The sequence below is a fragment of the Guyanagaster necrorhizus genome, assembly GCF_019112545.1.
Source record: "Guyanagaster necrorhizus MCA 3950 unplaced genomic scaffold BT62scaffold_5, whole genome shotgun sequence".
Classification (NCBI taxonomy): Eukaryota; Fungi; Basidiomycota; class Agaricomycetes; order Agaricales; family Physalacriaceae; genus Guyanagaster; species Guyanagaster necrorhizus.
Genome location: NW_025064884.1, coordinates 215905 through 238311, shown reverse-complemented (window position 1 = coordinate 238311; position 22407 = coordinate 215905). Strand labels below are relative to the sequence as shown.

Genomic DNA, 22407 nt, shown 5'->3' with positions numbered 1-22407 from the left:
GCATAATGCTGATTCTAAGAAACCTTAGTCTTTTCCTTCCTTACCGTCGACATTAGGGGACGCACCACTTTCTCATACTGAGAGATTTTTATTTGCGTCAACGTGGCCTTGTGCTGGAGTGTGGCAACCATACTCTGACGCAGAAAGATAAACGCTATATGGTATTCCAACAATTGAATGTACCTTGGCAGTTTTAGAATTCAATCCTTTATGTCGTTCCAATTCCTTCGCAGGAACCGGCCACCAACCCATTCTGCGGGAGGAAGGTGAGTTATATGGCAATAGTCTTGGCCATACATCAACGGACCGAAGGAGCTGATCATGCAAAGCATCAATGTGAGCCTCGAGACTCGACACGTACACTTTGCGGCGCTGGGGAGCCAATTCGTTGGATCTAAGTTGACATAAACATCAGAATACATGATGATAGCACGGATGAATGAGCTCGCATTTCATCATTGGTAAAGATGGCATTTTCGAAAACGTGGATCCACGCTTTCCGTCGCTTTCCGGTTTCGATCACAGGATAATGACGCGCCGAGTCATGAGGTTCCGAGATGGAGGTAGGCAAGGAAGAAAATAGGCCTGCACTGTATGCACTACGAAAGGTAGCAGAGGACAGGGCATTTGAGGACCTGATGGAAGGAGGGGGCTGATCCATTAATAGCTTAGCTTTGCAGACCGCTGATACTTATATTCCATGCAGGCTAGAAATATTCCCCCCTGGAGGTACATCGGAGTGGCGAGCGGACAACATGTCCACCCAATCGCGATACCGTCGTCTACTAACCCCGATGAAGCATTGACACGAGGGGTAGAAGAGGAGAATTCTGGACAAATGTGGTCCATATTTTGCCCTTTTGCGACAAGAACAGTCCGAGTGTACTTGGTATTCGCGATCGACTCCTTTCCCAGGGTTGCGAAAAAGACGAAAAATAAGCAGCATCACGTAACAGTGTCATACCTAAGCAGGGGTCTTTTCAAATTCTAGCAATTTCGACGCTGTTCTCGTTTTCCTGTCTTCATACTAATATCATGGCACCCTTATTCTGATCATCCAACTCTTCTCTTACTAAAATGTTGCGAACTCTAACTACGAAGGGTGCGCCGAAAGTCTTGTCGCTGAGCGTGACGGCTAGATCGCTCAGGCCAAGGGCTGCGAATTTCATTCGGAATCCTCTTCTTCGACAGGCCATTGTGCAGAATACGTTTCTGTTGGTTTCGTTAGGGTCTGTGCGTCACTATGCGCAGCCTCCAGGAGGTGGGAGTGGAGGGGGCTTTCCCGGGTTTAGCATGGGGCCTCAGCACCAGAAGGGAGAGGCACTCAAGGAGTATGTAAGTGCATTCGAGTCTTCGCATGCTTCTTGAACAGCTATACAATGTGGTGCTATAGAGTGTAGATTTGACGGAGATGGCTAAAAAGGGAAAATTGGATCCTACCATTGGCAGAGATGAAGGTGTGTGTATCTATTACTTTCTTTCTATAGAAATCTTTCTGACTAGCAGCTATACAGAAATTCGGAGGACGATACAGAGTAAGGTTTCATTCATTCTATATAATCTCCTGGCTCACGATTTGATGCAGTCCTATCTCGCCGAACTAAATCCAATCCTGTGGTACGAATCATCCATCGCCTCTTATTCCAGTACGCCAAGTCTGAGTAATTAAAAAGCTTATTGGTCCTCCTGGTGTTGGGAAGACGGCTATCTTAGAGGGGCTCGCGAGCAGAATAGTAGCTAAAGAAGTGCCTGAGGTGTGTTATGACTGAATACAACTGGCCGGGTAAGTGCAACTAACGGAGAAGTTAGTCATTACACAACAAGCGCGTCCTTTCCATCGATCTCTCTGCCATAATGGCCGGATCCGGTATACGTGGACAGTTTGAAGAAAAATTCAAAGCCCTCATTCGAGACATCGAGGACGAGGTGTGCTTCAACCTATCAAACATTCTGCGAGGTGCTGACCAGTGCCTCAGGCTAGGAATGTCATATGCTTTATTGATGAAGTTCGTGAGTACTTGCAACATCGTCATGACTTGGGCACGGAGCAAGGAGCTCAATCCCAATAATAGATACATTGTTCAATCTTGGTAAAGCAGAAGGGAGTATTGATGCTGGCCAAATGATCAAACCAGCGCTCGCGCGAGGTCTGCAGCTTGTTGGTGCTACTACTCGTGCGTCCTTTTAGTAAGTTAATAAGGACTGACAAGACGTTTGACTAGGTGACGAGTACCGCAAAACTATCGGTAAAGATGCGGCACTTGAGCGAAGATTTCAACCGGTTCAAATTGATGAGCCTACTGTAGAAGCCACGATATCAATTCTTCGAGGACTGAAATCGAGGTATGAAGTTCACCATGGTGTTGAGATATCCGATGCCGCCCTAGTTACAGGTGCATATCACTCCACTCTCAGACTCCTGGTTGATATGAATAAATCACACAGCTGCCGTATATTCTGCGCGTTACATTTCGGATCGTTTCCTTCCCGACAAAGCAATAGACCTTGTCGATGAAGCGGCATCGGCGCTTCGCCTTGCTCAAGAATCGAAACCAGATGAGCTTGAGGCACTGGACCGAGACATCATGACCCTGCAGATCGAGCTGGAAAGTTTGAAAAACGAGTCAGACATCTTCAGCGTTGAGCGCCGACAGAAAGTGGAAGCTGACCTCGCTGCAAAGCGTGAAGAGGCTTCCAGATTGACATCAATATGGAAAACTGGTACGTGTTTTAATCAACTTTAATCCTATTTCTAATACGGGAGGGTCTTTTTTTCAGAAAGGGCGAGGCTTGACCGCATAAAGGATCTTAAAGAACGTTTGGAAAATGCGAAACATCAGCTCGAAGTGGCGCAGCGGCAGGGTCAATACGAACTGGCCAGTCGACTACGTTTCTCCACCATCCCTGAGTTAGAGCGTCAGCTTCCTGACGAGAGTGCTGAGCGTCCTGATGGCGAGTCGGAGTCGCCCTTAGCCATGCTTCATGATAGAGTCACGTCCAACGATATCGCCAGAGTAGTTGCAAAGGCCACTGGCATCCCAGTCCAGAGTCTTCTGAAAGGAGAAAGGGACAAGCTCGTGCATGTGCGTGCTTTTGCAGTCAAAAATGTCGATTGGAACTTGCAGCTTACCTTGAATTTCATAGATGGAAGATACGCTAAGACAAAGGGTGGTTGGGCAAGATCATGTTGTCCGTGCAGTTAGTGATGCTGTACGAATTTCACGCGCTGGATTGCAGGTGCCTAATCGGCCCGTCGCTTCTTTCTTGTTTTTGGGGCCCACTGGTGTTGGCAAGGTAAGAACTTATAATAACTCTTGGTCTATATAGTTGTAACCATATGATGCGATTCTAGACTGAACTGTGCAAGGCCCTTGCCGGTTTTCTATTCAACGACGAACACCGTGGACTGTAAGTGCTCAGTGGTTGACTTTGTCTCGGTGCTCGTCTTCATTTGTCATTTTAGCATCAACATCAACATGTCAGAGGTAAGACTCTCCGCGCTGCAGAAAACCGCGTTGTTTGTTTACCATTGAAAAGTATCATGACCGGCACACGATATCCAGGCTCATCGGAGCTGCCCCTGGTTACGTTGGGTTTGAAGAAGGAGGTATGGATCGGAACATCAGTATTATATCTCGCTAACCTCTCATCCCTCAGGTCAACTAACGGAAGCTGTAAGAAGAAAACCTTACGGTAGGGGGGTGACCATTCATGACTGCCAAGACTGTCTAATCAGTGTCATAGCTGTTATTCTACTGGACGAGTTGGAGAAGGCCCACAAGGTAAGTCTCTTACCTCTACAGACGCTCTAGATGATATCCATGTCTAATATTTCTTGTCTAGGATGTGACCATGATTCTACTCCAAATTCTGGACGAGGGGAGCATCACGGATAGTCAAGGGAGAAAAGTGGATTTCAAGGTGAGTTATGATACATTTTAAACATCGACACGTTGCAAAGTCTTGGCAGAACACAATTATATGCTTGACTAGCAATTTGGGTATGTGGAAGCACTCAGCTTTACGACTTGCTAAATTTCGTATCAGGAAGCGATATTCTTGCTCATTCGACCTCTTGCAATGAGGATGGCGTTGTCACACCAGATGCTAGAGAGGAAGTTTTCGAACGTACCTCTTCCTACTTCCCTCCCGAGCTGCTGAACCGGTTGGACACGATGCTCGTCTTCAATAAGTTGTCTCGCCAATCAATCCTCCAAGTCGTGTCGCTTCGACTAAATGACGTAGCCGATAGGCTAAAAAACCGAAGAATAACGTTGGATGTGGATGAAGATGCCAGGGGGTGGCTAGCCAAACAAGGGTACTCGGAGATTTATGGTGCTCGGGCTATTGCGCGGGTTGTCCGAACTGACGTGTTATTTCCGTTGGCGCAAAAGCTGCTCAGAGGTACCATCAGGTGTGTGCCTTTCCTCTCCCGCTTGTGAAGATACATAGTGACAACATGCTGCAGAGATGGTGATACTGTGGTCATTCGCACAAGCAGTGAAGGAAAAACTTTGCTCATCCAAGATAACCATCCTGAGGATCCTAGTGTCGCCTCTGAAGCAGCTGCCACAACAAGTAAAGATCTTCAATAAATCTACGCCGTACTGTAAGCTTTTAAGTTTTATCAACTATTATGTACCCCACACAATTTTAGACCACTCCACTCACTGTATCATATAACATTGTAGCAGCGGATCCTGTTGCACTTTTAGCATCAACTTAATGTCATTCCTCTGCATTTTAATGTATTACCACAGATTAAACCATAAACCCTGTCCTTGATGGTGCCCCAGCATCATGACGAAGAGCAGTACAGTTTCCACTTCTTGATCTGTATAAATAACCGGAGCACCAGTTCGTACGCGTACCAGGAGTTAAGGAATGGGGTATCCTTAAAGAGGCGGGTCACGAACATACAGTCAGTAGAATTTAACTGAACAGTAACATTGAAGTTGTGTTCATTAAATCTGGCCGCCGAAGTAGAGCTCGCTGGCCACAAGGAGCGAGTTCAGTGATTCCGAAAGTCAGAAATCCGGTGTGGCACTGCCATTATCTGTCACAATTTACATGGTGACTCTCTCAGAGGTTCACACCCACAGTTAATCGGCCGAATCGGCCCCGTGTTCGGACGCCACTGACACTGTGCCTCCCAGACTACTAGGTCTGTGGTGCTGGTGGGGGGTCGAAGGGCGAGTCTTTTTCAAGCAGCACAGTAAACAGCTCTGGGGCATACTATTTTCAAGAGGTCAGATCAAACCCCATTGAGAGAAATAAGGACTCAGACCAAATATTGTGAGAGAAAAAAGTGAGAGCTGGCATCTGCCGCCATAGGTAGTCTCTTCCAGTTCTTTTATGATGAATCAAGCATCTCACTGTCATTGCAGTAATTATTCACCAAATTCACTCGTTTACAATGCACTTTAGTAGTGGTACTTATGTTTCTGAAGGCCCTGCCCCTCATGTGGGCCTTCCAAGCTTTAGAGTAAAGTTTTTCTTATCATTTACTTTAAACGGCGAGCGTGAGAGATCCATGCCGGCCGGCGGTCCTCACCCGTTGTTCCCACTCTCCCTCATGCATGATGCAGAGTCATGTTTTCAGAGAACATTCAAACGCTAGAAGGCAACGAGGTGGATGAGCAACACTTACGGGAGATCCTTTTGCCGGAAATCCAGCTAGAAATTGACCTCAGGAATCGACTTACGCAAACGGTGGAGTCAAGAATTACATGGGCAACATTACTGCAAGGATCTCTTTCCAAAGGTAAAAATTTTTCGTTGCTGCTATAAAGTCTAAATACCTATCAGGAGGAAGCCTTGGAAATGATTCTGCAACGTTTAAGATGGCGGCTTTAGATGCCCTTTCTGCGATTGAAGAACCTTCGAAATTGTTTTTGGACCATGAAACGATTCACAAAGCATCATTTGCCTCCCTTATTCCAACGGCTGTACCTCCTGGTCGCAAGAATCGTCCGCTCCCACGAGAAAGCAGAGCAACGCGTTCTCGACAAAATTCCAGATTTCTTTACATTCGCACCGACAATCAAACCAACATCTTGACGTGTCCGGAGTGCCAGCGGACGCAGTTCTCGTCAATCCAAGGCCTGTATAATCACGCTCGAATCGCTCACCGGCTGGAATGGGGCAACCATGATGACTGCGTTCGCGCTTGCTCCGTTCCGCGGAATGATCTTGATCTGAGTGACGGAGTGGAAGTGACCCTCACTCTTCTTGGCGTACGAGGGTTATTCGAGAGAGCGGTGGAAGAGCCTTCGCCCTTGCTACTGCTAGATACCATGGATGTTGACGAGCCCGTTCCAGACCCGGAGGTCACTAACCATATTCGCCAGACATTGGGTGTTCACGCTGAGACCTTCGCACTGGCATCTGTTCTAGGAAAAGAGGTCAAGAGAAGGGAAATACGTGCTAGGAATGAAGATGAAGACGTTGATATCGATGGTCTTGCCAACAAGCGTCTCAGGTGGCACATGCCCAGGATACATACAAGTTCGGCGAAACTAGAACCTCCCAGGGAGGAAACTGTTCACGCTCCCACAACTGTCCACGAAGCAAAGGTCTTTGTGCCTGAATCCGTTGGTCGATTGTCAATTCTCGGTGTGCAACCAAGCTCTAGTAGGTTCCATATTACCGCTCGCGTCATCGTTATGGACCGTAGTTTACATCTTCCCGCTGGTTCGCGTTCTTTTCCTGGTGTTCCCTCGTTCTTCGTTGACATACACACAGGGATGCGACCAGAGGAAGCCACATATACACATAAATGGATGCTATCTGTCCAAGCGCCCTCATACGTGCGTTCCATACTACTCTGTATCTAGATTGTACTGACAACTCTCTAGAGTATTGATATCACGACTATATTGAGCCGCATCACTGTGACCTCCCTATCCGACTGTCATACTTTCTCTCCTTTAATTGTTGCTCAACCGCCCTTCGTCGTCATGGGTGTAGCTGCCAGACCTTTCTTGGCGAGAGTTGAACTGCTCTTTAGTCATGCTCGAGGACAGGATCCAGAAGGCCAGAAGTTCATCCTGGAACACTGGGTCGATGTCAGTCTCTTTTTCGGCCCCTCCGGCTCTCTTTCATGTACTGATCACATCTATCAGCTCGCATCTGCGCGATCTTCCAAACTACCGGTAGAGGGAGAACAACAAGTCGTTGATATCGAGCTTGACAAGGAAACTGTATTTTTGCCTGCGAAGACCAACTACGTCGCAGTTGATGACAAGGAACATTGGCAGCAAGAAATTAGTGTCGATCCAACAGATTTCTCCATCCCGGGCAATCTGATCAGTATGGCTATCGTGGATCATCCCTCGACTTCCTCCAAGAACATCAGCGAGACAGCAAAGCTGCCAAAAACAGCGCCTTCTGCTGAACTTGGTTATCCGATGGTTCTCCGAGAACTACTGCCTAATTTTCCTGTGACATTGGAAGGTAAAAACGTTTTCCTGTTTAGTTCTCATTATCTCATAGCTTCGTAGGCGTGATACCAAAGCGAGGAGTAGCACCGCCTACGGTTCCTTACACCCTCGTCGCTTCTTCTGACGAATTCCACGAATTGGTTCTGGGTCGACGCAAGGCGATTGAGGTGAGTGTTTCAAGACCTTCTGAGCGCTTCTGACTATGCCTTCGCCGTAGTGGGGTCGTGCCTCTGCCATCCGAGAGGCCTACACTGAGGTAGTGAAAGAGACTCATAGGGAACTCGAACTCGATAGATTATCGACAGCGGATGTCTTCTGTTGGCTGGAGGCAGAGGGCCTCTTCCTAAGGACTAAATCACCTTTAGCAGCCAAACAACAGCCACAGGCCACTGAGAGGCTCCACGCAGAACGATGGTGCACCTGCTGTGGACTGGTTTCTCGCGTTCATAGCAATAACAAAAGTGGTGGCGACTCTTTTGCCTGCAATATAATCCCGAGTGAATGGCAAATATCCAGAATGCCCCTTATCAACCTGCACAAAATCCTGGCTACTCCCCAGACGCTTTCTCTCAGCTGTCCCACTGGCACACATGATGAGCGAAATTGGAGCAATGCTCAGATCGTCCAAGCGTCTAACCCAAATTTGCTTCTCTCCATCAAGGAGGTCATACGCGTTTTGAACCTGCCAGCTTTTCTATCTAACGAAGGCAGTTCATCGATCTTTCCTATCGACACCGTCGGTCGCGATGCGTCCGAGGTAACACAGGCGTTCGCTCCTTATGGCGTTCTTGCCTTGGTTGCTGAATGCTTCATCACGAAGTTAGTGTTAGGAGGTCTGGATATTTCATCTCGTTTTCAGCACCGAAGCCCAAGCAGACGAAGGTTGCTGACACCAATGCATGTAGCACAAGGATTAGTGGTTGGGAAGAATCGCGATCAGACTGGGTTGGCTATGTTTTATGCCTTGGCGAGAATTGGAAGACAGATGGAATCGGAAGGTGCTGATGTTAAAACTTCAAATACATTTACAACCAGGGGAGAAAGTCTTGTGTAGTGACAGGAACATGAATTGTATATGATACACAACCGTGGTATCGAAGCAAGAACTCGATCCTCAACGAAGTGAAGTCATGAGAATCATTTAAAGCAAAAATGGCACAACAATCTTTCTCTCCTGGGGAAACGATTCGGCAAATTTTTGCCTATACCACAAGTGTCCCTTATAAGCTCGAGGAAACATCAAGACGAATTCGACGATCAAAAAAATCCACGGAGGGGTTAATGTTGGCGCGAACTGGGATGCAGAAGAGAAATTCGTGGAGAGGGATTGCAAAGAGAATGAGGCCAAGGTTACGGTTGGAAACGGAGAGGCAGCCAATGCAAATCCAAACCACTCTACCCATTCGCAGAAATAATTCGGAAAGGAAACATATTCATATAACAATCCGTAAGGAATAGCGTAGTATTCGCCAGGCTTTGAACTATGGGATGACGCCTTCCCTTTGTTCTTGGCCTTCCGTCGGATGTTGAGAAGGATTTCGTCATGAACGATGTTTCCAGCGAAGCCTATGACCCACAAGAAGATTCCTACATAGAAGATAGGCTTTGAAAACGCATTTGAAAGGAAGATGCGCGCCGTGTGGGAGGATAGGTAGACACCCATCAGAGAGCCGTTGAGGAGGTTGAAAGTGATGCCTAATAGCGGCACAACGATATCAGATTTGGACCGCGAAGGCGTACGGAGAGGAGATAGAATGGCGCGGTTGAGATAATGAATCAGAAAGAGACCGGCGAGGACATGCTGTTGAACTGTGAAACCGGCCTTCAACCCCAAAGGTGACTTGTAGTAGGAGTATGCGAAACATATGGGAGACACGATTTCCATGACAATCCAGGATCTTACTCCTACAAGACTTACAAAATAAGTTCACAGAGAAGGACAAAAAAAGTAACGTACCGTCTAATCTGACGGTATTGATGGTAGCATTCTCAGCAAAACGGCCGAACGGTGCATTGACGAGGAAAGTCACTGGAAAGACTGCAAGACTGCCGATTGTGAACCATTTTCTGCATGCTGTGAACCAAAAGAATTAGAGATGGGACGAATGCAGAGTTCGCGAACCTCACCATCGTATAAAAGTTGCATGACGGAACGTAACAGTCTTGCCAAGCCGTTGCCAAACAAAGTTGGAGCTTTACTTAACCCTCCACGACCTCTACAACACTCACGACAACCTCCAAGACGATTCAAACATGGATGACGGTACGTCTTCAGCATCACAAACGACGACGAACTCTCTATTCCGCCTTAACTGTCGCCATTCCTGCTAGCGACAGCAACGTTTCTCTCTGTCTCTTGCTGGCGAAACAAAGGCGAACAAGCGACATACCTTTTCCATTTCGCTCTTCAGTACTCTTACCGCCATGAGATAATCGACCATCCCTAACTTTTCTGCTTTTTGTCACCCTTTTGTTCTCTCAGCCTGGCAGTCTCAAGATATTGCTCCAGCACAACCTGCAATCAACATTCCCTCCACTGATGTGACTATGGCCAATGGAACAGGTTCTGGGGACGATTACCCAGCTGAAAGGAGTGGAGATGCTCCTCGAAGAAGTCGCAGCCGAAGTCCTGGCCGTGGGTAAGTTTGAATGGGAGTGGCGTATAGCACTATTAACATTTTGGCCCGCAGTCGCTCTGATGGAGGCCAAAATCCAGGCAACAATCTTCATGTTGCGGGATTGAGTCTCAAAGTGGATGTGAGAGAACTCGAGACTGCGTTTGCAAAAATTGGCAGGGTGTGTATCAGCCACGTTGTTATCACTGCTCGTCCTGACTTGGGTTGTAGGTCAAGAAGGCCTCTGTAATGTATGATCCTCATACTCGAGAGTCCCGAGGCTTTGGTTTTGTTACAATGGAGACTTCTGAAGAGGCGGAAGCAGCTATCACTGCGTTGAGCGGGACGGAGCTGATGGGGAAAATGTTGACTATCGAGAAGGTGCACCTCTTTTCGGTTACACCGGTGTTTAGCACTGACATGAAATATAGGCTCGCCGTGGTCGTGCACGTACCCCCACTCCAGGAAAGTACTACGGTCCTGGTAAGCGTGGCGGTGATCGAGGTCGGTGTCTTGCCCATAAAAAATAAACATATTCTAATGATGCATCAGGTGGCTACACTGCGGATCGCCCGTATGACCCTCGACCCTATGACAGTCGGTACGCTAGGGATTACGATTATGACAGACGTGACAGGCGCGGGCGGTATGACGATTACCGCCGCGACTATGACAGAGGCGACAGGTACGACCGAGAGAGATATGGTGGCCGGGACCGGGATAGGGATTATGACCGTGACCGCGGAAGGTACGATGACCGAAGATATTAAGCGTTCTCTGTCTATGCTTTTGTTCAAAGTATCTAAGCCAGTATCCAATCGGCGTTGTTGATTCTGATATCTTTCCCTCATCGAAATTAAAAACTTCCTAGTTATTCCTTCCTACGCACACGCTTCCTGACAATCTTTTATGGGTGCTTTTCGGATTCTGGCATTCCCTTTCGACTGCATAATAACTATGGAAGTATTGTTCAAGTTTTGTTGGTCTGGTAGCCAGCACGTTTCTTAATGCTCGTATGTCTACGCAGGCGCAACTTCGCCAGATAATTCTCGGCAGCTATTATGCTTGCTCTCTTTTTGTACTCGAAGCCTAATGCTTGCGGCGAATTGAAAGACATCAATCAAAGCGAGAGTGGTGCGCTTACTTGTTTGCGCAATTCCAAAACCTGTCTTAATTAGGATCGGTGATGGGCGACTGCTATTCAACCAGAATGTCGTGACACTATAGAGCAAGCGTGAGCGTGGTAGAGGTTGCACGGATGTATAGTATATAAAAACATGGTATAGTACATTATCGCAAGGGTAAAGTCATGCAAACCAGTAATACAACCGTCGTAGGATCGTTTGGCACTCTGCCTCTGCACTCTCTGCCAGTCGTTCCACGTACTCATCAGTGGTAAGATCGACCGTATTCATATCAACAATGTCAGACCAAGGAAATGCCTTTGTCGGTGATCGCGTCTCAGCAGCAGTCTTCGTGGCGTTACGATGACTGAAAGTGAGCCATGCCAAGTACATGCCAACCATAATAGGAATCTCAATATACAGAGAAACGAAATCCACTATACTGAAGGTCGGAATTATCGACGACCATCCTTGAACTGCGAATGTCGTTCATATGAAAGTCATTCAAAAGGAGGATAGAACTCACTAAGGATGAGCGAGGTCACCGTGATAACCTGGCCACACTTAGATATTACTGGCAGCAAAGAATAGAGGGGGACACGTACAACGAAAGGTGGACCCCATGGCCATGTCCATGCCGGCCGGAACTTGAGTTCGTCCAGCGAACGCCCTTGGCGCATCCAAGCCTTTCGAAATCTCCAGCTAGCGAGACCTATGGATAGCCAAGCGATCTATGATGATTTCAATGCCAGTCGCTACCGCCGAAAGAAACCCATACCTGGTTGGACACACCAACGATGTTCTGAAGCCATCCCCACAACTGACCACTACCAATAAAACTACTGCCAAAGCATAGAATGCTTATGCTACTGGTGAGAATCAGAGCTGGTATAGGCACTCCTCTATGAGTCGTCCAGGAAAAGATCTTAGGCGCTTGGGGAGGTACAGTTACAGAAAGCCCTATTCAGGACACCGAATTCATTAGGTGTCTATAGCCGACGAAACGTTGAAACCGTACCATAAAGAACTCTGCTTCCGGCAAACAGTGCATGATTTCCAGCTGAGAGAACAGAAGAAAGTATCACGGTATTCATGAATGATGCAGCCACCTCTGATCATGGAGTCAGAACGAGACACGTGGGATAACGTAAAACATACTGGAGCCAGCATATTGGAACACAATCGTAAAAGGTGAGGTTGTCGTTGTCTTGTTCGACAGATTCGGATAGTCCCAAGGAACTGCATAATCCAGTCAATATACGAAATGTGACCGAAGTATTTCACTAACTGTTTAAGCCAATGAGGAATACGCTCAAAATATAGAAAAGCAATATCCTTCACGGGGTTGTCAGTGCATTTCCCTTCGGACGTACGGAGGACCAACCGCCAAAACACGAATTTTACAACCTTGGGCATATTCTTGGAAGGATTCTTCGTCTCTCCAGCGGTTATTCCCAAGCTTTCAGTCCCGCCATCTAGATTGAGCTTGTTATCTTTATGGTCGAACAGCAGGAATGTATCGCTTACAAGCAAAGCTGGCTGTCACAAATACCTTTGCAAACCCTCCAAAGCCCCCTACAAAAGGGGCGCCAGTGATTCTCCAATTACTAGATCCGATGTACCTGTGATCTTCGTTGACGCCAATGTTGACCAAAATGCCAAGGATAATGAATACAACGACGGTCATGACTTTGAGTGATGACAACCAATACTCTAGGACGACGGTTTGTAAACAGTACATATACGCCACGGGACACGTACCCAACTCTCCATATGTCCGAACATGGGCGGAATTGACGGCCACAAGGAACACCCAGAATAAAAGGCTGATGACCCACGTGTGCCAGTCTGTCCAGTATTCGAGCACTAATTGTGCGGCAGTCAAGTCGGACGCAACAGAGACCGCATCATTGAACCAGTAGTTCCAAGAGAGAGCAAATCCATAAGCCGGAGAAACGAATCTGGTTGCATATGTGTTGAATGATCCGGCAATGGGATACTGGGTTGCCATCTCTCCGAGCAAGAGGAGAGTCACGTAGACGATGAATCCGATTATACCGTAGCATATCAGGATACTTGCTGGGCCACCTTGTGCCAGAGACCGTCCGGTTCCTGCAGAGCTCAATGCAATGAACAAAATGAGAGTGACCCACTTGCCTAAGAAGAGACCCGTTCCAATCGTTCCAGCAATTGCAATCATCTGAACCTGTCTTGCTGACAGTTCACGATGAAGTCGCTGCCTGTTCTCTTCCACAGGCTTTGCATTGTCTGCGGTTGACCGATTAATGGTCCCGTAGTCGCGACGAGCATCCTGCAACGACTTGCCTGTCATGTTTGGTGAAATGGGGAGATAGAGTCTGTTGAAATCTCACGGGTATCAATGGAGACACGGGGCGATGACGCGAATTCGCCTCAGGATGACTGTTCATGGTAGAGATGCGGTCCGGTCTTCCGGGTATTGGCGGCGAACACTGATTATGGACTGAAAATTTTCAGAGTTGTGTTAAAGGATAGTACACATGCGTAGATAATGATACATAGCAAAGGACCATCACCTGCCAACCATGTTCCTAAGAACGCTCGCGCCGTCTGTCTCTATCTCTATCATCCCGTCGTCGTTCCCCTCTCTCATAGTCGCGGTTCCGCTCCCTGTCTCTTCGTCTGCTGCTCTCACGGTCATACTCATCGTCCCGCCGACTCGATTTGCTGTTCCGGTTGTCATCGTACCGGTCTGGAGAATTTCTTCTCGATGACCTTGACGAATCGTAGCCTCGCCGGGGCGACACCGAGCGGTCTCTTCGCTTCTCGCCATTTCCGTCCTTGGACATCTTCACGACGGGGACATATCTGCGGTCCGGACGGTTGTTGCCTCTCTTTTTTCCTGATCCATCATCATAGACCTCCTGCTCCTTTGCGCCGATGCCTAGAAGTGCAGGGCGAGCCTCCGGCAAATAAGGTTCCACCATACCTTTCCCTCCTTTCCTCGTTGCTGCTGTGCCCTCCTTCCATCCCATACCTCTCAACATTGCCGCTCCAAATTGGGAGACGGGTACCCTGTTGTAGTCGGCAAGAGTGGCAGAGTCCGGGAGCTCATCGATATCCTGCTTATAGGCATCGTCTTCTGATACGGGAGTCGAGATAATGTCGATATGGGAACCATCTATTCCTTCGGTGTCTCCAGAGAGGATAGCGCGCAACGCTTTCTGGTCCTCTGTCTCTTCCATTTTGACGTCCTCCATCTGAGCTTCCATTTCCCGGAAGACATCTTGTTCAGCTTTGACCACCTTCTTTCTCATCTGCAGTCCAGATAGCACGGGGCCAGAATTTATGATATCTCTGGTCCCCAGGCCACCAACACTGCCATCGGCGCCTGTGCATGCTTGGCCAGAGGTAGGCACATATTGATTTGCGCTACGCCGCTTGCGAGCGAGCTCCCGCCAGTCTTTGTTCTGTAGGGCCGGTATAATGAGTGGTCCTTGATGAACTTTCTTGGGCTTATTGGATCTGTGAAAGCAGACTAATGTCAGTTTACACGTCTGCAATGGTACGAATGGTGAAGAGACACACCGCTGTGCACCAAATTTATCAAACGCAGTCACCAGCTCATCCTGTTCTTCATCATCTTCGCCACTGGAATCCGGCTGCCCGTCGTAGTATCCAGACACTGGTCTTGGAGAAGAATTGGCACTGCGAGCCAGCGGGCTACCAGGAGACGAGTCATTTAGATGACGGGCGAGTCTATGATGTGGTAGAGAAGGAACCTTAAAGGAAGAATCGGAGTCTGCGCCAGACGATGCTCTGGATATGGGCGTCGGCCGGCGAACAGTGAAGGAGACTTTTTGGACGGACATGAGGGAGCAGAGCCAAGTGCAGATTGCCCAAAAGAGATGAAGCTCCAGCCAATTACATGCAAATACCGATATGTAGAATGTACACAGCCACCGTTCTTGCTTGGAAAGCGTCATGTCGTTTCGATCTGCCGCTAGCTGCCTCAAGCTCGTGTCCCGTCGTCTTGCTCGTCCGCCAGCGTATAGGTCACCTATTATAATGCCAACATGTTCTTTCTCTTCGACCAAATGTCGTCGTGCTGCCTTCGCCGAGCAACCACCTTCACAGCCTACGAAGCTGTTGTTCATACCATCAAAGGAATACCTCGAAGAAGAAGAGATAGATATCGAGCTCCCTGCAGACAAGGATATACATATTGTCATAACGGACCGGGCAGCGGAGGTATATTTCTTCCCCTTCAAGTCGAAGATTTCTTCTGATGTATTCCAGAAATTGCGCGCAATCGCTAAACGTGAAGGGAATCCAGAAGCTGCCCTTCGAATAGCGGTGGAATCCGGTGGCTGCCACGGTTATCAATACAAGATGAACTTGGCAAAACATCGATCCCCAGATGATTAGTTAGTGGTTTTCCGAATTCTCCTTTTATCTGCCTGTCTGTCTGACATTCTCTTACCTAGCTTATTCTCCCATCCCTCCATCTTCCCCTCCAATATACTAGTGGATGCTATCTCGCTGACTCTTCTTAATGGCTCTACAATCGACTTTGCAACTGAACTCATTGGAAGCAGTTTCAGGGTGACAGAGAACCCGCACGCCAAGGGGAGTGGGTGCGGGTGTGGTGTTAGCTGGGAGCTCAAAATATAACAACCTTACGGTCACCTAACAGCTTGACCAATATTGCGACTCTTGCTAGGTTTCTCTGTTGTATATTACACACAGGTGGGAATTGTGGAATCTTGGCAAGAGAACCAGGATATTTATTTACACGTACAGAAATTGAATTTATTGTATATGCAATAATAGATACATCCACACTATCTGATGAAAGTTTCCATCTCTCTCGTTACATACAGACCGTCAAGTACACAACAATCGGATTCGTGGTTATTCGCCGTCAAATGATGAAAAGTGGGTTCAGATTGAATGGGTACCGTAGATCCTTGACTTGTGTTGCATGTCAACGAGGTCTGCCGGAAAATCTCGAATCGACTTCACCAGGATGGGAGCAGGACTCAAACCTTGTCACGGGCAAAATTATGTTGATCGCTCGACAGTATTTCCAGGGGTATCAGTCGAGACAGACGCTCCCTTGTGCTTGATCTTGAGTTCAAGCTAGGAGAAGTTGTCAGAGCGCGCCCAGCTTGACAGAAGGACGCACAAACCTGGACAGGAGAGTATTCGTGTACGCTAGCGATGCAAGTGATGTATGAGACTCCGTATTCATGACCCAGGGAGGAAGGCGATACCTTTTCCGAGAAGGAAACACATCGCAAAAGGAAGCATCGTATCCGATGCAGCTAGCTGACACACGAAAGCGGTTAATGCTATGGCGCTGTATCCAACTTTCTATCAATTATGATGCCTTGAACCAGAACTGAAAGATCTGCCTCGAAAGAATGCCATTGTTTATCGCCAAGAGAGTCAAACGATTCACGACACCACCTGCCCTAGTAATCATGAAGCGATCAGTAGGTTGAATGTGCTTGAATGTTCATCAAACCTACTTTTCAAGTCTAGCTTTACGAATTTGAAGGTAATAGCATAGACTGGCGGTGATGAAAACGTCGGTGGCAGCCGTAATAGCAAAGGCCGGGGGAACGAGATGCTGTTTAACGGATGATTAACTTCATACATGGATATACTATGAGACAAACACCATACCTCGAATCTATGGTAGTCAGTGGCAGCGGGGAATCTTAGACTAAAGCGTGGGTGGTATGTCAGGCATGTAAACATAGCTAACAGACGACTAACCTCTGTACCATCACAGCTACATAGAGAAGGCTCTCATGAGTCTACTGACTCGGACATGGAAAAAAGACAGAACACGCACCGAAAGCCACAGCTGTGAAAGAGAGTGGTATATCAGGTACATGGAATAGATAAATTTGACATACCACATTGAGCCACCGACATGGCGCACTGTATGCAAACTGTTAGTACCAAGAATAGTTTCACGGGAGGACATCCATACCACTGATCCTGTAAGACACAAATTTCTGTCACTCACTGAACGACAGGCACCAGTTTGACATGGACGCATACAGAGAAAGAGCGGACATACTGATATACACTCGATATGCAAAAAAGCTATCCAGGTGCGCTTGAGCAATCGAGTACAGATAAAAGGAGAAGATCACAAACAATTGAATGATGGATGCTGCCAATGCCTATTAAAGCAGTTCAATATCGGCTTAAATCTCTAAAATTCTTGGCCCTGCTCTACTTACATTGGTCCCAGAAGGTACCTGAGAGCCTATGGGTTTAGAGTATCCTCAAGAGTACACAGGAAACTCACGGCGAGCGACCTATAATACAAGATGCATGAAGAAGCCACAGGGAGGAGATAAATAGAGCCTATTCACCATTCAGTATATGACAATGCCCCCAAGTTCCCTCGATTCCTGACTAGATAGTGATACACCGAGAACATAGTCAGACCTTGGTTCAGTGTCTCTAGCGCCCTAGAAATCGCTGTAAACACCAGGATCCTCATTGCGTGTACCTCGTCGACACGAACCACACAACAGCAACCTCATTTTATTAAACAACTAAGTGTCAGCGAAGAGGTTGCTGGAATTTGAACTTTGAAACTTACAGACACCTTCAGGACCTTTGAATCCGATGAATATCGTCGGTAGTACTGAACCGCCTGCGCGAAGGTCACCCCGTATATCCTGTAAACAAAAAGTCGAAACCAATTAGACGGTGCCGAGGAAAAGCCAACTCACGAGCTCGAAATCGTGAGCCCAATCAATAGAACACCCAGAGTTTTATGGGGAACCGGGCTAGGAAGCTCCAGGTCGGACATAGTGATAATCTGAGCCAATGTGAGGGGGGGGGGGCAACGTGGATAGGGTGTTGCTAATAAGACAACTGTCTTCCCAGCATCACAATACACTGCTAACAGCACTAGTAGCTTGGCATACCAACTTCGATGATCTGATGATCAAATCTCGAAGATATCAGCACGGTTCACTAGCGACAGACCAAGAAAATCTGAGTTATAATCGTAACTGGAAGGCCAACATCTTGGGTAGAACATTGCGAAAAGGGCGACATGCGGTGGATTATTCATAGAACCTTACTGCCGCGAATATTAAGTAAATCCCGTCGGTGATATCCCTTCTGTTGTCCCGAGTAAAGAGCAAATGATATCGAGCCCATCTCCATGATATCGATGGTCAAAATCGCCGAGATATCACCTCTCCGTGATGGAATACACGAGGAGGGTATACACCAAGGGTCGCCAAATCGTCGACAGATCCCGCCCAATGGCCCTGCACAGACTGCAACTTGACCGTTGGTTGGCGTGTGATCCAAAGTTTCATTAATGTCTTGCTTCAATCGTTGATTAAATAGCGCGGTCCTAGTGACGATCAGTGAGCGTACTTGAGAAGGGTTCTAGGTAAAAGATGCTTCTAAACGAGTACCAGAATTTGTCAACTAATAATAATTGTTCTTACGTATTCTTACAACGTGTCCTTTCTTAACGAAAGCGAGAACATAAAGGATGCAAAAAGTTAACGATGTGGTCATGATGCGCAACAATAGTGATCTAAAAAGACGGAAAACAGTACTATATATGAGGGTAAAAAGAAAGTAAAGAAAGAAGAAACATCCAATCTCGTCTGGGGGTCGACCACATCCTATAGTCCGTTACATTTGTGTGGAATCCCGACATTATAAGGAAGCATATGACATAGACGTAGACACCCACGATCGTGGACTGCGGTCATAACAAATTTAACACACCACGCAGCAGGTCCAGCTCTTGGACGTCTCCTTGTCCACGCCCTTGCCGCTGCTCCTTCGCCTGTGATGCCGACCTTCCGTAGTCCCGGCGTGACCATTAGTCGGCACACCGTCCCTCATTAGCATGCTGGCTCGAGTGGCAGTCTCGAATACATCATCGACACCCTCAATCTTAAGGGCCGAACATTCCTTGTATGCGCGAGCACCAATGGCATGAGCGACACGTTCACCCTGCTCTCTGGTGACCCAGGTGCGAGAGCTACCTGGTGGAGTCGGCTGGTCCGGGGATGGGCGGAGGTCGGCTTTGCATCCCACCAATATGACAGGAATGGTCGGACCACATATAGATCGCACTTCCTCTATCCACTGGCAACAGTGCCATTGTCAGTTAGGGCAGAGCAAGACTTTTGGTCTCAACTAACCTTGGTTTCCACATTCTCCAGCGAGTCCGGAGTATCCAGGGCGAAAGCAATCAGTATAACGTGTGACTTGGAATATGACATTGGCCGCAAACGCTAGGTAATTGTAAGCGGGGATGAGCGAGTAAGAGCGAAGCATCACACTTCGTATTCTTCTTGTCCACTGTTGAATAGGTCAGGTGTTTGTTCTCGGTTGAAAGAAAGACACGCACGCAGTATCCCAGAGTGCCAGCTGAACCGGTTTCTCGTCGAGCCTAATCTCGGCAACATAGTTGTCGAATACGGCTGGGGGTATCAATGAGCAGGGCGCGACGAACTATGATGTCAGAGGGCCCACTTGGTTGCTAGTGAGACTTGTAAGCACTTTGGATAAGGCAAAGGTTGACAACACATACATATTCTTTCGGAAATTCTCCCAGAGCAAAAGAACATAAAAGCGATGTCTTTCCACAAGCACCTGGAAGAGAAACGTTTAGGACGGTGTGGGCGCAGCTGCTGCGATTACGTGCCGTCGCCGACGATGACAAGTTTCCTGCGTATCTGAAGCAACGCAGAACGGTCAGCAAGGTCGGAGAAAAGAGGTGGAAAAGAGGAAAAGGCTGGGACAAAAAGGGCGGGAATAGAAGTGGGTACGTACAGGATTTTGGGAGGTCATGGAAGTAGGAAGGAGAAGGTAGAAAAAAGATAAAGAAAAAGATGAATGGGACAAGGAGGATGGCTTGAGGCCTTATGAATGTGGATAACGCAAAATGTTGAGGAAGAAGCAGCAAGTCAAGATTGGATTCACAGCCTCTTGTCGGTGACAACCTTGACCGCGTTGGCCTTGTTATTCTCAGAAGGCGATCGCCACAGTGGATTACGACATCGCCATTACGGCCCGTGTACCTTACTCGTCTCTCCTCAGTTAATTCTGTGTACATCGATCCCCTTACTGGGTTATGTGCGGTCTTCAAGCAGAATAATGTTATTAATACAATACTGAGTACAACCGCAGCACGGTTCCAAGCACAAGTTCCAGATACAACCAAAGCAGAGCGAACCAGACCAGAGACAATTGCGCAACACTATCGTTTCCTCTTCAACGGATTCTTAATGTTCACATTCTTGCATAGCATGCTGCGTTCCAGCGCCGCGTGTTCAGGCGCGTCCAGTTCAATACCGAGCTCTTCCGAGAGTTCCGTTGCATCTTGGGGCGCAAGTACGTCTGTCGTAAGTTGCCAGAAGCTAGCCCCAGTCGTCAGCATCGCGGCTACGGAGCTACTCGACTCACTTGGTGAAAATTTTGCGTCGGCGCGCCCATTCCGTTCGCCATTTGATCCACTCTGCGTCTACTAGAGCAAGGTCTTCGGCGGACACTAGGGGGCTACCGGATCGTAAAGGTTGAAGTGTAGCCTGCTTCTTCGCTATCTGCGTATCAGAGATTTACAGTTAGTACCGCAGTCCAGCCACGAAAAGGTGCAGATTGTCAGGCGATAAGGGTGGGGCTTTACCACTTGCATGAGCTCAGCAATCTGAGTGTTCAGTTCTGCGTCAGAGGGCATGCTTTTGATCTTTGATAGCTCTGTTGACAGCAGACATGAAGACAAGAACCGGCATATATGCGCAAATCAGGCTCACCGTTACTTGCAGATTTGATTTCAGATAACAGTAGCTTATTCTCATCATCGATGCGCTTATGCTCTTCTTCAAAAAGAGCGATTTTCTCTGCTGGCACCGTCTCAAGCTTGGCTTGATTCGCTACGAAGAACGTAGTTTTTCCTGCAAGAGGATCAATATGGTGTTCTGGGACGGAACGCTCGTACCATATGTCTTCTGCACTAGCGCACCCTTTTCTGCCAGACTTACTAGAATCTTCTGCGTAGCGGCCTTCGGAACGGCCCCTTTGAGGTTTGCGGCAACGTCCACAGCACCATACGGTCGATTCATCTACAAAAAGACGGTTTAGCATCGATACGAATGGTAGCAAAAGAGACGTCTTACGCGTTTGACATATTCCAGGACCTTGTCTTCGGCTGAGGGTGGCACATTCAGCCTGCCAGTGTAGAATTTTCACAGAAAATAGCACCTTCTTGGCCTTTGAGAACTTTGACGTCGGATTTCTGTTTTGACATGAAGAATAGAGACCAACGCCCACGCAATGCATTCTGAACATTTTTCATTTTTAGCCATGATTTTTTCCCTAAAAAGCATCAGGACTTGCCGAGTTGCCGAATGATGCAATTCTTGAACAGCAAATCGCAAAAGCAAGCGAGGCGGAAACGCCTCGGCCGCCGGCCTTTGCCGAGCAAGATGCTGGACTATATAAAGGTGCGAAGAGGCATTTGCGCCTCTTTTTTTCCTTCCGCTACTGTTGTCCTTTCTCTCCCCTCAATTCCCTTCCCTTCATTGCCTTCGTCTCTCAGGGCCATGGTGCTCATCTCTGACCATTTTCAGTACTGCGAGCTTCCACAAGTTCCATGAGGTACCAGATCTGTGACCCACCCTTGCTGCATTCCTTGGTATGCTTTTTCTTAACAATGCAAGAAGAATTGTCGGCCGTTCATCGCGTGTCAGGCTCCAGGTATGTCGTAATCGATCTCGATACCAGCTTGCTCATTCCTGGCTAGCTCGACTTCATCTACCTTCAACTCCGTGCGTTGAGCGATGGTCGCCCTTTCGTATGACCAACCTCGTTGAACCTCCCTTTGTCGATACGGGGACCCTCACCCCCTCTTTCCGCAGGCATTCGGAACAAATCGTAGTGTTCTCGATATCATCTTGCTCATCCCTGGCTAGCTCGACTTCGTCTCCATGCGTTGAGCTACGCCGCCCTTACGCATGACCCACCTCGTGTGCCCCTCTCCGTCTGTGCCCCTCTCCGTCAAGAACTCACCCCATCAACTTTCCGCAGCCATTCGGAGCATATCACCGTGCTGGACATTGCCAGGGCTCTCTAGTTTGCAGCCGTTGCTATTCTCTATCGTGGTTGTCGCCTCCTTCGTCATTTACTCTGACAGTATCGGTTATTCTTTTAGCCGCTCTTGATCACAGTTACGGTCTAGAT

At 47.9% G+C, this 22407-nt stretch overlaps 12 protein-coding genes across 12 annotated transcripts; 5 read left to right on the top strand and 7 right to left on the bottom strand.

The window, feature by feature from the left end:
• Nucleotides 1–65: 65 nt before the first annotated feature.
• BT62DRAFT_928290 (uncharacterized protein) lies at nucleotides 66–940 on the bottom strand. Its single transcript, XM_043185477.1, has 3 exons — nucleotides 450–940; nucleotides 308–394; nucleotides 66–253 (listed from the first exon to the last, which is right to left on the bottom strand). The coding sequence occupies exons 1-3, from the start codon at nucleotides 659–661 to the stop codon at nucleotides 73–75; spliced, it is 480 nt and encodes a 159-aa protein (XP_043043077.1). The 5' UTR covers nucleotides 662–940; the 3' UTR covers nucleotides 66–72.
• A 353-nt stretch (nucleotides 941–1293) lies between these two features.
• BT62DRAFT_885769 (P-loop containing nucleoside triphosphate hydrolase protein) lies at nucleotides 1294–4595 on the top strand (the record flags this gene model as incomplete). Its single annotated transcript, XM_043182846.1, has 21 exons — nucleotides 1294–1335; nucleotides 1394–1457; nucleotides 1515–1535; nucleotides 1586–1617; nucleotides 1674–1754; nucleotides 1810–1926; nucleotides 1977–2010; nucleotides 2073–2174; nucleotides 2223–2393; nucleotides 2446–2721; nucleotides 2779–3083; nucleotides 3145–3294; nucleotides 3353–3408; nucleotides 3464–3485; nucleotides 3538–3607; nucleotides 3658–3693; nucleotides 3745–3782; nucleotides 3844–3921; nucleotides 3971–4005; nucleotides 4052–4414; nucleotides 4469–4595. 21 exons carry the CDS (start codon nucleotides 1294–1296, stop codon nucleotides 4593–4595), a joined length of 2220 nt encoding a protein of 739 aa, XP_043043076.1.
• A 947-nt stretch (nucleotides 4596–5542) lies between these two features.
• BT62DRAFT_592553 (uncharacterized protein) lies at nucleotides 5543–8540 on the top strand. The gene is made up of 6 exons (XM_043181536.1): nucleotides 5543–5764; nucleotides 5809–6693; nucleotides 6745–6809; nucleotides 6858–7455; nucleotides 7503–7609; nucleotides 7660–8540. Exons 1-6 carry the CDS (start codon nucleotides 5593–5595, stop codon nucleotides 8494–8496), a joined length of 2664 nt encoding a protein of 887 aa, XP_043043075.1. The 5' UTR covers nucleotides 5543–5592; the 3' UTR covers nucleotides 8497–8540.
• Nucleotides 8541–8583: 43 nt separating this feature from the next.
• Nucleotides 8584–9588, bottom strand: BT62DRAFT_1001864 (uncharacterized protein; the record flags this gene model as incomplete). Its single annotated transcript, XM_043176785.1, has 3 exons — nucleotides 8584–9347; nucleotides 9400–9516; nucleotides 9570–9588. 3 exons carry the CDS (start codon nucleotides 9586–9588, stop codon nucleotides 8584–8586), a joined length of 900 nt encoding a protein of 299 aa, XP_043043074.1.
• A 36-nt stretch (nucleotides 9589–9624) lies between these two features.
• Nucleotides 9625–11142, top strand: BT62DRAFT_928288 (RNA-binding domain-containing protein). Its single transcript, XM_043185476.1, has 5 exons — nucleotides 9625–10081; nucleotides 10133–10238; nucleotides 10289–10438; nucleotides 10489–10561; nucleotides 10610–11142. Exons 1-5 carry the CDS (start codon nucleotides 9990–9992, stop codon nucleotides 10825–10827), a joined length of 639 nt encoding a protein of 212 aa, XP_043043073.1. The 5' UTR covers nucleotides 9625–9989; the 3' UTR covers nucleotides 10828–11142.
• A 94-nt stretch (nucleotides 11143–11236) lies between these two features.
• Nucleotides 11237–13617, bottom strand: BT62DRAFT_928287 (uncharacterized protein). Its single transcript, XM_043185475.1, has 12 exons — nucleotides 13507–13617; nucleotides 13339–13449; nucleotides 12943–13293; nucleotides 12709–12894; nucleotides 12566–12656; nucleotides 12470–12516; nucleotides 12340–12420; nucleotides 12200–12292; nucleotides 11960–12141; nucleotides 11787–11912; nucleotides 11708–11735; nucleotides 11237–11657 (listed from the first exon to the last, which is right to left on the bottom strand). Exons 1-12 carry the CDS (start codon nucleotides 13511–13513, stop codon nucleotides 11365–11367), a joined length of 1596 nt encoding a protein of 531 aa, XP_043043072.1. The 5' UTR covers nucleotides 13514–13617; the 3' UTR covers nucleotides 11237–11364.
• Nucleotides 13618–13658: 41 nt separating this feature from the next.
• On the bottom strand, nucleotides 13659–15032 carry BT62DRAFT_962945 (uncharacterized protein; the record flags this gene model as incomplete). The annotated part of the gene is made up of 2 exons (XM_043188661.1): nucleotides 13659–14685; nucleotides 14749–15032. The coding sequence occupies 2 exons, from the start codon at nucleotides 15030–15032 to the stop codon at nucleotides 13752–13754; spliced, it is 1218 nt and encodes a 405-aa protein (XP_043043071.1). The 3' UTR covers nucleotides 13659–13751.
• Nucleotides 15033–15131: 99 nt separating this feature from the next.
• On the top strand, nucleotides 15132–16045 carry BT62DRAFT_928286 (uncharacterized protein). The gene is made up of 3 exons (XM_043185474.1): nucleotides 15132–15411; nucleotides 15460–15587; nucleotides 15648–16045. Exons 1-3 carry the CDS (start codon nucleotides 15145–15147, stop codon nucleotides 15832–15834), a joined length of 582 nt encoding a protein of 193 aa, XP_043043070.1. The 5' UTR covers nucleotides 15132–15144; the 3' UTR covers nucleotides 15835–16045.
• Nucleotides 16046–16224: 179 nt separating this feature from the next.
• BT62DRAFT_1001859 (uncharacterized protein) lies at nucleotides 16225–18001 on the bottom strand (the record flags this gene model as incomplete). Its single annotated transcript, XM_043176784.1, has 17 exons — nucleotides 16225–16302; nucleotides 16353–16377; nucleotides 16437–16514; nucleotides 16566–16637; nucleotides 16695–16795; nucleotides 16852–16891; nucleotides 16945–16960; nucleotides 17024–17035; nucleotides 17088–17112; nucleotides 17165–17199; nucleotides 17255–17360; nucleotides 17421–17438; nucleotides 17489–17498; nucleotides 17556–17654; nucleotides 17711–17724; nucleotides 17789–17867; nucleotides 17922–18001. 17 exons carry the CDS (start codon nucleotides 17999–18001, stop codon nucleotides 16225–16227), a joined length of 888 nt encoding a protein of 295 aa, XP_043043069.1.
• Nucleotides 18002–18936: 935 nt separating this feature from the next.
• BT62DRAFT_978829 (rho small monomeric GTPase) lies at nucleotides 18937–20019 on the bottom strand (the record flags this gene model as incomplete). The annotated part of the gene is made up of 7 exons (XM_043189380.1): nucleotides 18937–19311; nucleotides 19368–19460; nucleotides 19509–19527; nucleotides 19577–19649; nucleotides 19756–19821; nucleotides 19874–19904; nucleotides 20002–20019. The coding sequence occupies 7 exons, from the start codon at nucleotides 20017–20019 to the stop codon at nucleotides 18937–18939; spliced, it is 675 nt and encodes a 224-aa protein (XP_043043068.1).
• A 315-nt stretch (nucleotides 20020–20334) lies between these two features.
• On the bottom strand, nucleotides 20335–21523 carry BT62DRAFT_991748 (TBPIP-domain-containing protein; the record flags this gene model as incomplete). The annotated part of the gene is made up of 7 exons (XM_043190298.1): nucleotides 20335–20588; nucleotides 20635–20771; nucleotides 20855–20925; nucleotides 20982–21122; nucleotides 21167–21290; nucleotides 21345–21376; nucleotides 21430–21523. The coding sequence occupies 7 exons, from the start codon at nucleotides 21521–21523 to the stop codon at nucleotides 20429–20431; spliced, it is 759 nt and encodes a 252-aa protein (XP_043043067.1). The 3' UTR covers nucleotides 20335–20428.
• Nucleotides 21524–21692: 169 nt separating this feature from the next.
• Nucleotides 21693–22289, top strand: BT62DRAFT_591866 (uncharacterized protein). The gene has a single exon (XM_043181534.1). The coding sequence runs from the start codon at nucleotides 21865–21867 to the stop codon at nucleotides 22183–22185; it is 321 nt and encodes a 106-aa protein (XP_043043066.1). The 5' UTR covers nucleotides 21693–21864; the 3' UTR covers nucleotides 22186–22289.
• Nucleotides 22290–22407: the final 118 nt, after the last annotated feature.